General features: G+C 45.9%; 1 protein-coding gene across 3 annotated transcripts in view; it reads left to right on the top strand.

Moving 5' to 3' along the window:
* Nucleotides 1-558: 558 nt before the first annotated feature.
* Nucleotides 559-14,195, top strand: part of csmd2 (CUB and Sushi multiple domains 2) — a 152,354-nt gene continuing 138,717 nt past the window's right edge. The window contains exons 1-2 of one of the 3 annotated variants that reach the window (XR_003890235.1): nucleotides 559-1,767; nucleotides 12,752-12,968. Coding sequence is in view for 2 of the 3 variants with exons in the window: in XM_029845027.1 (XP_029700887.1) it covers nucleotides 1,605-1,767; nucleotides 12,752-12,968 (380 nt within the window). In the remaining variant the exon portion in view is untranslated. Of the gene's footprint in view, nucleotides 1,768-3,060; nucleotides 3,472-12,751; nucleotides 12,969-14,195 lie in introns of those variants that run through there. The other 2 variants (XM_029845027.1, XM_029845028.1) reach the window with 2 other exon arrangements.

Genomic DNA, 14,195 nt, shown 5'->3' with positions numbered 1-14,195 from the left:
TCGACGGGCTGTCGTCGCGATCCATTCCTTTAAGAAAAATACACAAGGTGACTTTTAGCTCTCATCAGCTGTTCCATCGCTTTTTCTCCAAACAATAGCGGATAACTATTATTGTATATGAAAGCTAAGATCGTTGGAGGGCTTTATTATACCTCTAATATGCTCATGTGATCATTTTTATGGCGTTATGCTTGTTTTTCAATGTCCACGTGAACTTAAAATCTCTTGGACTTCTATAAAAGCAATTTTCCTGCAAATTTGGTAGATACTGAGACTGCCATGCCACCCTTTCCTGTAATAATGTGAGGCTTTTCTTCAATGGATTTAAGGGATTTATTAAAGCTCAACTAAGTTAGAGCACAGTCAGAACCTTTAGAGACCAACTGGACGTTACAAGAAGTGTTAAAAAAAAAAAAAAAAAAAACTCCTGATGGCAGCTCTGCAGAAAGGCAAGAGAAATAAAAAACCACTAAGGTATGATTCAATGTCGCATTCCTGTGGGCTGTTTATGTTCTCCATCATGCAGAGGCTCAAGGCCAACGCACGTTTCATGATCATGGCAGCTCCACGTGTGGACACTGCAGAAAACTAATTATACAGCTCGTAATCCGATGGAAAACTGGGAATGACATTTAAATTTATTGGCGGTGAGTCCTGACCTGTGGAGCGTCAATTTCACGTGTGCTGAGCAGAGAGTGAACAGGTTAAACTGTGACCAGGGATTGGTGGTAACCAATGGAGACGATATCTATTTGTATACATTTAAAAACAAACATAATCATTATTCATATTATGATTGCATATCGGGTATGTTGGGAATGATACAAAATGTATGTGTATGCGTTGGTACGTGTACCACAATAAGAGGAAGGGAGAGAGAGGGGGGGGAGAGAGAGAGGCGAGGAGAGGGAGCAGGTCTGCAGTCTGAATCTTTGCGGGGCGCAGACCTCAGTCGACGCTGCAGCCAAACGCTGGAAATACCTTCTTTCCACCTTTTTCCCTCCTGTCTGTACAAGATAAGACTGACATCTCCCCGACGTTGGATGGAGAACTTCTGAACCGTGGAGATTGGTTCCCTGGAATCTTTACAGCATCTCGTGGCTCTCCATCGCACCATCCGGCTCGTTCCGTCGTGTCCTGATCTAATGACGAGTTAAAACGTGGATTACTGGCGCAGCACAAATCCAATTTTGAAACAAGGATCCGATCTGAGGGCGCACAAATCAGCACCGCGGGATAAACTGGAGAGCGGCTTCTCCGGGACGCGCGTCTGAGTTGCGTCCGTTGAGCGGGGAGAGGGATTTTCGTGATTTGTTCCCCACACTTCAGGTATATCGGTGAACTGTTGAAGCACGCCTCCACTCTGCTCTGCCTTTTCTCCTTTCCCCCTCCAAGCCCCGTTCCCTCTAGGTGTGAAATCTATATCTTCTCGGGGAGAGACTCTGAACCCCTCGGTGCCCGCATGACATGGTTCAGTCCAGCTGCGAGATCCGAGCCTCCTCCATGCATTGGGATTTCTCTCAGCACCGAAACCGAGTGAATCTCCCCTTTCTGACCATCTGAAAACTGTCAGTGCCTGCCAGACCAGAAAATCAAACCCTGCCATGACCACCGCTTGGAACCAGGACGGAGCAACGGGACCGGAATGCGCATGCAAGAAGGGGGACGGAGTGAGGATTTTTGCTCTAATGAAGGCGGGAGTGCAGGCACATCACTGGAGCCGGGTGCTGCTTTTATACGTGGGGCTACTGGCCACCTCAGCAAAGGGTAAGTCCCCGTCTTCCGTGTGACTGGAGGTGTGCAGAATTCGGCAGGATTATCCGATGTTCCACCACCCACCCTGCTCGATTCCACGCGCAAATCACCGCCAGCAACACGATCTGATGCTGAAGGCGCACCAGCCTCGGTGCCGTGTCACTCTTCCAGCGCCGCCAAAGTTATTAATAGAGGAGAGGGGGACGAGCGGGGTCCTAATGAGCCGAGACCTTATACCGAGGAGAATTGGTACCGGGCGTTTTCCTCTCCATCTTTGCCGATGCGCGTTGGCGTTTGGCAGCTTTTAGGATCGGAGAAGTGGGGCGCGGGGATGCTGATGAGTAAAAGGTTTTTTTCTCGGTGACGCAAACCAATTTTGCCCTGGTGGAAAAAAAAGGGGGGGGGGACGCTGTTGGACCTGGGAGTTTGTTGAACCATTCAGACGGTTATGGTCACAGCAACAAAAAATGTGTGTGTGTGTGTGTGTGTTTACAGGATTCTCCTATCAACAAGTAAGTTTAAACGTTTGTGTGCGTGGTCGTGTCGGGAGCAAGTGAGAGAGGAAGAGTAGGAGGTGGGTGGGGGGGGGGGGGGGGGGGGGGGGGGGTCTATGTGCTGGATTGGTGCTGAGCTTAATTGCAAAAGAGACCGTTTCAACTTGAGCTTCACATTCAACAGATTATAATTCTCCTCCATGTTCCCATACAGCAGCTGTCTGTTTTCTTCGTGGTGGGCTTCTATCCTCCACCCATCCTAAAACTTGCGGCATCACTCGTCCCCGAGGATTCGCCATGGCGACTTTGTGGCGCCCCGTGCTGCCTTACCTTCGGATAGAGACACTATTTTTAGCCAAAGCGAGATTCTGCCGCGACCATATGAAATTGACAATGAGTCATGCGTGCCCACTCGTACCTTTCTGGTTTGGACAGCTCATCATCATCCCGGGAGAGGCGGAGGAACTGTGAACACCTTTTCACCATGACCGCAGCCCAGCAAGCCATGTGCACTGTACCACGGAGAGGTCCGCCAATCCTCTCCTCTCGCCCCTATCCCACTAAATCACTCCCACGCTTCATCGTGTATCATTGCGTGGCAGCTGGTTGTTGTGACATTGCAAACACACCATTGGAAACCCTCTGGACTTCCTTGTGGAGCAGTAACTGATGCATCCACAGGAGGGATCTTGTTTTATTTTCATCCTGGGGGGCGTTTTTATTGGCGTTTAGAGCGTCGAGCGCAGCGCCGTGACAACGTTTCTTTTTTAACACACAATAAAAATGTGTGACTATCACACGCGGTGGTCTTGGGCGCCGCAGCCACCAGCAATTGCCCAATCTTCCCATGGAGCGGCACCAGAGCCTCGTTCTCCGCTGCGGAGGAGCGCTGAAGCCAGACGGGACGCAAAGTTCCGGGACACATTTGGTTCCCCGCACGCTTTTTATTCGTGGCACCTCGTTTTTCAGACAGTATTTCTAGCGCCTCAGATGTGTGAATAGTGCTTTAAATAAGTTTCAAAAATGTTTCCATAGCGCCGTCCCTGATGGAACTCAACTCCCCCCCCTATTCCCGCCAGGGATCGTCGCCAATCATCTTGTCTTTAGTTAAAGGTGCAGAAGAAAGAGCGTCTTCGTGGGTCTCTGGACAGCGTCTCCATTTTCCGCTCAGATCAGCCTCCGCCGATGAAGCCGCGCTGTTGTGCTCGTGATGCAACTTGCGGTAATGTGATGCGGACCGGAGGGCTCGATGCCCCCTTTCCTTTGATCTTTTTTTACTCCGCGACATTTGCCTGTGTTTGCACAGTCACTCCTTAACAACCGGAGAAAGATAAAAGATGCGCGTTCGTGCGCAAACGCGTGCCGCTCTGTGCGTTTCATCGGCAGAATAATGGGCTGATTTTTTTTTATCTTTTATTTTTGCAACTATCCTAAACTTTCATTAAGACCACCAGGCAAATTGAAAGCCGGCGGATCTCTAATTGCAATTTTAATCAACGCACCCGTTACGCAGCTTTTGGCGCTCAGCGAACGACGGTAGAATCCATTAGCCTTCTTGACGCTGTCAGTGCAGAGATAATGACTCAACCTGGATTAAATTGTGAGTAATTTACCAGCCCAGGTTTTCACCAACCTATATGGAATCCCACCACTTTCAGAACAGTGACATTTCAGCACGCTGGACAGAGAAGAGTGCAGTTCCTCATCCAGATCCTCATGCTGGGCATATTATTGCACTGGAGGCTAATGTTAGGCTAGAGTTAGCTTCCTGTTAGCTTCCTGCCACCCCATGACTCTTCTGTGAGTCCCGTACTTGGAAGGTTGTATTGGGGTCCTTATCCCTCTTTTATTTCACTCCATTCCAGGCTCTTCCTCCCGCTCATGCATCCGCTGCTACGTGCGTGCTCTGTTGCGTCCTCCCATCTGCTCTCTGCTATCACCGTCGAGCAATAAAGGACGGAACAGGAGCAGAGAGGCTGATGACATTATCTATTTACTCAAAACAGAGGAACACCCTGAATGTAAAGTAAAAGTGAGCCACCATGTTTTCTCTTTTTATTTCTCACCGAGGAAAGCAGAGATGCATTCTGCCTTGCAAAGAATCAATAATATATTAGTTATAATTCTCCCAGTTCAGTGGAGAGGCCAACCTATACCGTGAATTTAACCCGATTCACACATTCTCTCCTTACTTTGGGTGGAACACTGTCACTGTCCACATAAGCTTTCCTGAGAACCCGACTAGTGCCAAAGTTCTCAGAGTTTTTCCAAAGTTTTCCATTTTAATCCGCCTTCCTTACTTTCCGTGGCGCACCATCGCTGGCAGCAAAATCAGCCTGGCATCATAATACGCAGGCGTCCATGTTTGACAGGAGGTCGTGTTCTCGGGATTAAAGCCTCGTCTCCCCGCCTCCAAACATATTACTCCTCACTATGGCCAGGCAACTCCATTTTTCTCATCTGCTCACGTTCTTTGTGCGACATTTTTCTTTGCTCATACCATCAGCAGCCTCGGCGTCTACATGGACGCCTGGAATTCACCCTTTTTTTGTTTATTCATGAATATTTAAGTATGCTGTTATGCCTTTGAGCACATATTTCAGGCGAGGCTTTCATCCTCACGAACACAACTCATTCCTCATCCACCTGCTGATGTGTCAGACCCACCTCTCCCTCTGTGTCCTCCTCATACTTTCTTTTCTCTTTCTCTCTCTCTTTCTCTCTCTCTTCCCTCCACCTTCTCCTCCTCGGGTCCTTCACCCTCCTCCCTGGTTATTCACACTGTCATCTGTCTCCAGATGGCCAAAGATCCGTCACTGTGCTTGGTCACACTGATCAGGGCCCTCTCCCTCTCTCCCTCTCTCCCTCTCTCTCTCTCTCTCTCTCACACACACACACACACACACACACACATAGCCAGCTGCTATCTTGCAGAATATCTTGAACAAATGGCACTCAATGCAGCGATAATGAAGAAAATCCTATTCATTTCTTTAAAGACAACTCAGCCGCCTCTCCTGTTATTTAATGTGTTAAACCTCTTTAAGAGGGTGCTTGAGTTTAATGTTATGGCCACAGTGAAATTGCCTTCATTAAAAATATATCTGGCTCCTCAGTCGGTAGTTGAAATAGACAACCTGAGAAAAATAAGACAAACACAAAATAACATGTATTGTGTCCACAAATGCTTATTGAATTGGTATATAGATGTATTTTCTGGTCTAAATACCTGGATCATAGTTAGAATCGCCCCGGCCGGCGCCTGAATGCTGTGAATATTTTGCCTTTGTGACATTCTCTCATAAAAACGCAGGCATTGTTAGCATTCTGGCGGCTCATCTCCATTAGCAGCACTGGGCAGAGCAGTTGTGACAAAGCACCCTGCTCGACAATGCTATTCCCAAGATGAGGCCGATTCTTCTTTTCACGTAACCTCAGAGGTGAAAATCTACAACCATTGTGCTTCTGTGCCGGGGCCAGGACACATAGAAAAGAAAAGACGCCCTCAGTCTATTTCCAGTGGATCTAAGCTCCAAGTGAAAAAAGGAAAAGTAAAATCGGGAGGTTACATAAGTCCTCTGCGCCATGTATGCGAACGCTATAGTATAACCTTTTATTTTCAGCCTGGGGACTTTATTCCAGCAACTAATCCCCACAAAGTAGCAGACAGATGTTCACACCATACCTGTCTCATATAGACACAAATCCCAGGTAGGGGTTTATTCACTTCCCTGATCTACAATCCTTATCATATATCAGGGATGTGGCAGATTGAAGATTAGATCCAGGCTTGGTGTCTGCTCCTTTTTGTTAGCTTTCCTTTTTACTTTGAATTCTATGCCATGTATAGACCTTTCTTTATCCCCGCAGAACTCACTGCGATTGTGTTTTGCAGCATTTGTGCACTGATAATTGCGTTTTCACCTCATTGTTTTCACTCATATATTCAATTACTCATAATGACAAAAGGGAGCAAATCAATGATATTTAACTGTTTGATGAATGAAGACCACTTAACCGCCACCGGTCTCTCTGGTAGGCAGTGGAGGGCTCCGGCTGAAATTTGAAAATGTCCTACAATCACGTTGAAGTGAGGCTGATGGATCGAGTGCTGATATTGCAGCACTCGATCCATCAGCCATGGGAGGAACCGAAACTGTCAGCGCCCTGACCTTTAGATTAACGCCCCTCTTGGGTTTAATATGCAATCCTCAGAGATCAAACACGGCACGCATAGATCAACACTGCTCCTCTGTTTTAAATGTGAAACAAATCTGTGATTGCATTTGGCCACCGCCTGTTGATAATATCGATCTGTCAGGAGTGAAGAAAGAAGGGCTTTCTGTCAATTGACGTCGAAAACCTCAGAAGTGTACTCAGACAGGCGCGCGACCGAAGTTCACCACAACTTGAGACCAGACGTCAAAGTTCCTTTTCTACCTTGGCCAAGGGGAGTCCCGCTCGGTTACAGACACGTCTGCTGTCGTGCTGTCCCGGAGAGTCTCTCTCTCCCCCAGCATTGTCTTCGTTTATTACAATACAGCCAAGGTTACATAGCAGGAAGCGTATCTTAGTTACATTTTCTCACACAGGCGGGGGGGAGATTATGCTTGCTGAGTCACGTTGCTCATGTGTTGACTACACATTTTTACCACGGTACCATATCACACATGAATGGAAATTAGATGATAATTGACTTCCACGGTTTTTGCACGTGGCTGTCACACATAATTGTGATGGAGGAGAAGATTTTAATTAGTTGAGGTGTGCGTGTATTTGCGAAGGTTTAAAATCCCCAAACAGTAGTTTAGGAAGATTACGGTCGTTTAAAACCCCACGATTGGTCCCAAAAGAGTGACACCAGTACTCCCAATTTTACATAGAGTGCATTGTTCTTCGTTATTCTGGCCTCGATACTTAGTGAATTCACAATAGTGGGAAATAAAGTCTCACAAAAAATAAAGTAGAAAGTGCTTTATAAGTAGATAAAAGAACAAAATTGCAATAATAGACAGCTAGTTGTTCTCACAACGAACATTAGCCGATAATTGCAGGTATTATGCAGAAATATTTGCAGCTCTAAGTTTGTTAAGAATCATTCTGATTTCATTTTTCATCTTGGCTTTTTTGGAACGTGGAAATATTGGCTCAGACCAAAACAATCGAACCCAGATGCTGTTCAGAAAGACTCCAGAAACAATTGATTTGGGGCACTGAAGATATATCCTCCATTATTTACAACCTTAGCTCGTCAAGGCTGATCAACCTGTGACTTATTTGAACTAGGTTATAATTGGACATTAGTCACTTTCCCATATTTACAATTACATCTTCTCCCACTACTCCGACCTGACCTGAGAGCAAGGAGAGCCCCGCCAGCTGGAACTGCAGACGCAGAGGGAAGGAGAGATGAGTTCAGGAAAAAAATGTGTTGATGAAATGCAAGAACTCTACCAGGAATGCAAATGAAGGAACAGTGCAAAAAAATACCCGTAGACATTTCTGCCTGCATAGATCTTTAGAGGGTTTTCATGTGGGAGGCCCATTTGTATCAGCACTGAATAAACTCCCCCACAAAGACAAGGGGTCTTTCTTCAAAGACGGAACATCAACCGTAACACGGCTCTGACTCTGAATGGGCTGTTTTCTATTGATTAGGTAGAAGCCTGGGTGCGTGGGTGAGTGTTGTTCATGGCAACATGAACTCGCCGTCCGCGTATTCAAATTTATACAGAAAAACTGGAACGTCGCCTTGAAGTAAGGACGTTCGATGATTTCTGCTAGGTTAGCGATTAGCATGGAAAACACTCCGATGGGCAGCGTGTTAATGCGGCTGGTTAAATATGACCCAGCTGGAAGGAACCGCCTGCCTCCTCTTTTCTTCCACTCCCTGTCTCAGAGAACACATGCTCCATTGTGCCCCTATCGCCGGCCCTACAGCCAACATGCGCTCACGCCAGCACGCGCTTCTGCATGCACACCTCGTCCACGCATCTGAACACGTCCGTTTTGTTTCAAGGCTTCCATCTCGTGCTCTGGTTTTTTTTGCGCGTAGGTGTTGTTTAATGTTATCGCTGTGCGTGTGGCTCCCTCCGGCTACATCACATCACGTGACAATCGCTTATCTGTGTGGATCTGATGCCTGTGAACAAGACGCCGCCATAGGCACGAGCCATTGTTGTAACCCTGAGATTTAACTCTCACACCTGGAGTAAATGCTGTTTACGTGGTTCCTTCCTGTATGTGTGTTTGTGCAATTCATTGCTTTTCTGCGCTCACCAGGAGCCCGTTATGGAAAAGCAAATGCCATTTTTCTGCCACGTTATGGGTGCAGATGCTGTGTGGGCGTGAAAGGGGAAGTGAGGCCCATCCGTAAGAGCAAGCTTTTTACAAGTGCTTTCCACTGCATTTGGCTTGTCTGTAATGGCAGACAGTGGCATCCTGGCCTGGACATTAGGCTAATGTATGGAGGCGAGTGGGATAGCTGAGTTTGCCCATTTCCATTTTAATGGCGGCCATCCAGAGGTTAATTTGGATATGATGCGGTCAAGGCGCGCATATGCGCTGACACGTCAAGAGACAAATAGCGATGCTGAGAGGATCTATGGGGCGGAAGGCTTTATCTAATCAACAGGGAGGTTGTTCCTGGCATAAACACAAACTGACACACACCAGCCATTGTGCTGTTTGAAGTTTCCTTATGGGACAGGGTTATATTTGATAACAGATATCTTTGCTAGCCAGTAAACCTTGAGGGACATTTGCTTGGTTAAGAGTTATTTTATGTTTGCTCTACCGGGACAGTCTCTAATAGACCTTATGTGAAGACTTCGTCATTCCTCTAGAGGCTAAACAAAGGCTGAGTTAGAGTAGGTAGATGATGCTGACAATGTTGGTAATGTAAATATAGCTGGAGACAGCGCTGCATGAATTTGTACCCTTTGTCCCCTCTGCTGGGTGGCTGCACCATAAGCAATAGCACCCCGCTCTTTTTAAGTCCAAAGAGACATTTTTAGGTAGGTTATAGATAGTTCAGTGTGAGAAAGTATATTAATTTGTGCAAGAGGAGAGTGTGTACCTGTACCCATTAAAATGAAGGTTAGCTCTTTCTGTCCTTATTATATTATGTTAATCAAGATAAAACCTGCCTGCCTGTACTCTCTCTGCACTCTGTGTAACTGGATCCAAGCAGGGGATGACATGCAGACATGTGATACCGCTCCCTCGGGATATCACATTCGCTCACTCACCTCAGCACATAGCTACACACTCGGCCTCCAAAAAGACCCCAAACAGTGCAGATTGGGTCCTGTTCTCCTCTGAATGTTACCCTGGGACCATGAGAGATGTAAAAAATAAGTTTTGAAAATAAACAACAACTCTTTGATTGTTTTTTCCATCTCATTTACGCTGACATTTCGTCTTGCTGACCTGCTGTTCTTTGCTACCCGTTAGCTCCGCTCTGCTATTTTTGTCATCTCTTTCCCCCCAATTTCGTCCCTCATTTCACCTTTGCTTTTGTTAGGCCTCGCATCACAACCCATTCTATTTTCTCATACAGTATGTCCAAACAGCCAGTCAGCTGGTCAGTCTACTTTATCTCTGTCTGCACAACACGCTCCCTTGCCCTTGCTCTCTCCCTCTCCCCACCTCCTTTCTCCATTCTGGGGTGTTTTTGTACCTGCCCCGAGTGTAGCGCGGCGACCGTCGATTCATCAAAGTGTCACGGCGCCGATCCATATGCCCGCTCTTAAACAACTGCCCTGGCGAAGGGGCTAACATTAGCAGCTACAGAACCTGGAGTGCTGCCCTAACAAGGTCGTACCTGTCCCCGAGGACCTAATCGGAGGTGTGCGGACAGCCACCGTGGTGCCAAGCAGACGTTGCCAGTGGCTCAGTGGGACAGGCACTAACGTTCAAGCCAAAACCAGCCAGTGAGGGAAAAATAACCCCAATGTTCCTGATGAGCCAGCATAACTTTACATGAACTGTATTCATGAGATATATGTGAACTTAAATAACCTGAGAAAATGTGCCCTTCTATATGTGGGTGGTCTTGTCACACTAAAACAGCCCCGCCGACACTGTGTTTATGGGGTCTTGATGGAGTGTTAGTGGGATCAACTGCAGGATGGGCTCCTCCCTGTAGATTTACACCGAGCAGCCTAATGGCAGGTCATCCTCCCACAGCAGCTAATCTCATAATGTACCCTGAGCGGGGTTTAAATTATTCAACCAGACCCCTCAGTGAAAGATCTACATACTTAGTTTTCAAAGAGCGGCAAAAGTAGGGTTACACTTTACCTCTGAATGAGCTTGAATATTTGCATCCTCTTATTAGAAATGAACGTTTTCCGCGAAAAAGTCTGTTCGCAAGTAAACCGCAATAATGCCTAAAAGTGCTAGCTCAATGGAGAATGAGTGTCAGAGAATAGTGTATTTTTTCAGACATCCAGGACTTCCATCACCTTCCATTACCATCACTCTTTTTGTGTTAACGTCCCTGCTATTAGTTTATCATTCAGCCCTGATTGCATGAGCTTCCACATCCAGTCTGACCCCATCAGGCTCTGCCTTCAGACGGCAGTAAGAACCATTGATTGGCATTTGATTAAGGCTCTGTAATGGATGAGATCAGGGGGATTGATCAGGCCTGGTATTGACAGGGTATATTTCTGTGAAAATCAGGTGGGAAAGGTGGATTTTGTCGAATATTAGTATTGACCTGATGGTAAGTGAAAGGACAGATGCTCGTATGCCGGACCAATTTAAAAGCTTTACTGAAAAACCACAGGGTAATTACAGCTGCTGCGCGCTGGCTTCAGCATATGCACAAACTAAAGACAGCATTTAGTATCTGCTCATTCAGAGTTTGAGTTTTACTCACACCCTCTAGCTCCTCCTAGAGTTTTTCCCTTTGAAACGCTGGTCTTGAGTCCGCTCCTGCATGTGTTCAAGCAGCCCAGGTTCGAGCGGATCTACAGTATCTTGTAAAAGAGGTCAAGTGTATATGAAGCATTGCTAGCGGTGCATGCGAAAGGCCCCTGTCTGTTTTCCAGCGAGACAGGCCCTGGGGAGTCAGAGCAGCGGAATGATAGATACACGGTGGCTGGAGATGCTCCTCAACTTCCCACTGCTGTTATTACTGATGTCATTCAGGCAACATGGATCTTTACCTCCGACACTCCCGTCCCCGGGAAAGAAGAAGCTAATATTGGCTTTGTTTGTTTGTGTGTCTGTCAGCTTGTTTTGTGGGGTTTTTTCTTCTTCTTCCTGGCAGCATCTCAGAATTCATGATGTAGCGAGTAGTCCCAGAATCCTTCAACACCATGCTGTAAAAACAAAGGCAGCGTTTGTTCATCCAGTTACCTTGGAATTATTACCGTCTGCGATATGTTGGCGTTTCTCTCGCTCTGGTTTCTGGTTGCATTCGATTATTACAGTTATTTTTTCCTCGTTTGTCCGTTCTCATGCATTCATTTATCTAATCTGAATTATTTCCAGTTAGGAAGTACAGAATGAGACAGACACATACCAAAAGCCAAATGGTTGCTTTCGATAAGAGAACCGACAAATCATTTTTACAGGAGACGACTCTTTTGCTTTAACGCACTCACGTCCAGAATACTGATTTATTGTGACTGTTTACACATGCTGCGCGCATATGAATAATAAAAAACCTTAAAATGATGCGTGCTGCAATGGAAGCATTGTTTTTTTTGCAAATATGTGCAAAGGGGAGATAACAGATGTCGTCTAATTCCACTTTCCTCGTTACATTTTAATGAGAAAGCACTATCCTTCAGGTTTTTTTGAGCTTTTGGGTCATTTGTACAAATGTTATATGTTTCTGTCTGAGTCCCTTAGTGATTCATATTCATGAAATCTGTGTGGTTTGTACCTCAGCCTCTACTCATGCTGCTGCTTATTTTTTTAATAAGCAGCAGCACCTTTACCATGAGTGTGGCATCAACTTAGGATATTTGTGAGCCACACAAAAGTGTGCACGCCATCTTGAATCACCACATTAGCAAGTAATTGCTTCCTCCTCAATATTAAAAGTCTCAACTGTGCTCTGATCAAAGATTCAAAGATTAGTCCTGGAGGTTCAGGATCCAAGGCTGGCACAGCAAACATCAGCTTGCTGTGCAACAGGATTTCAGAGGATAAACTGTACAATTAGAATTGCAAATAAAAAATATGGAGAGATTGTTGTGGTTCCCTGCTCTTCTCCTGATCTGGCATTATCTCTGTAAGGCTGTGTCAGGTGTGCATGTTTGGATCCATTACTGATGCGATGAAAGACCAAATGAATGAACAAAAGTGTTGATGGTGGTGGTAATGGTGAATATAAAGCTCAGAGTGGACGGCTGATTCATCCACCTTTGCTTTAATAATAATTCTTTGTGTGCATGCGTCTGGTTACATTTCCGCTCTTTGTGAAAACAGCTGGCTACAATCTCCACCATCCTAACCTCGTCCCCATCTTCTTCCATTTGCAGCTCAGAACTGCAGCTACACGCTACACAGTCCCAATGGGACCATACAGAGCCCCGGCTACCCCTACGGTTATCCTAACTATGCCAACTGCACATGGGTGATCGTGGCGGCAGAGCATAACCGGATACAGCTGGTGTTCCAAGGCTTTGCACTGGAGGAGGACTTTGACATCTTGTCCGTCTACGATGGGACACCCAGCCCGGGAAACCTGAGAACACGGTAAGTTTCTACTCCACACGTGTGTTGGATTTATCGTTGATTAGACAATGCCACAAAGTTTATTCCCCTGATTTCAGTGGTGAATCGTGACTTGACCTGGTTATCTGTTGTCACACGTGTCATCTTTCTGTGATGTCACTGTTTTCCCAGTCTCCCTCGGTTATTTCCTAATTTGGGAAATCCTTAACACACGTAATTGCAACTTTAAAATAAAACCAAAGAGTTGCCATATACAGGCACCCTGTGCTGGCATGATGTTTGTGATTCTTACTTGCAGCCTAGTGTCTGGCAACCCCCTTTTACACTTGTCTCAAGAGACAGAAAGATTAAATATAAAGCACGAGGGTTTTTTTGGCAGTGTTTGGAGACCCTGTTAGCCTTGTCCAGCCCACTCTACACATCCAACCACTTTTCTCTGCCCCCCTTGTGTGCCAGAAGTGCCTCTGCCATTTTTTCCCCACAGAAGGCAAATAAAAGAAAGAAGAAAATCCATTATAGATCAGGATTGCGTGGCTCCTTTCACGCATTCTCTCCTGTTAGGACCTCTAGGCTCCTTCGTATATTAATCTGAAATGGAGGGACCGTGCAACACTTTCACGTTCTGCGCTCCTTGAATAGAGAGTGGGGTAGAAAATGAATATGTGAGACTACAGACACACGGGGGTTAAGGAAGAGAGGAAAAGTACCTGAGCATACGAGAGAACAGACTGTACTTGTGTTGTTTCTCTGCTAAGTCTTTTCCAAAGAGGTCTTTTCTTAGAAGGAGACTTCCAATATTTTCTGCAAATGCGAAACCGGAATAGTGGCGCCGCTCGCCCACGCCTTACACCACAAAATCAGAAATGAGCACAAAGCTACGTATTTGGTAATTCCACCCTCTCTTTTTCTTCTTTTCCCTAAACTTCCATCATAAGTAATTTTCCTTCCATCTGTCTCGCTGAAATTTGTATTTGGTTTTTAACTGATGTCTCCTGTCGCCTCCTCGGAGCTCCTGCACATATTTGCCCGTTTCATGTCCAACCACCACGTCACAGGTTGTAGATCATGGAACAGTTCCTTTAATCTTAAACAGTGATAAAAAAAATGCATGCCTCGACTCACGTCTGGTTAAAAAAAAACCTTCATTTCTTCATCAAAGCAGTGACTTCTCCCTCAGATTTGTTTATTTATACATTAATTTATTCATTGCCCACAGCAAAGCTGAGAAAACTGTTATCAGGAGCAGGC

The sequence above is a fragment of the Takifugu rubripes genome, chromosome 12 (assembly GCF_901000725.2).
Source record: "Takifugu rubripes chromosome 12, fTakRub1.2, whole genome shotgun sequence".
NCBI lineage: Eukaryota > Metazoa > Chordata > Actinopteri > Tetraodontiformes > Tetraodontidae > Takifugu > Takifugu rubripes.
Note: the sequence above shows the minus strand (reverse complement) of the source record. Positions and strands in the feature narration are given on the sequence as shown.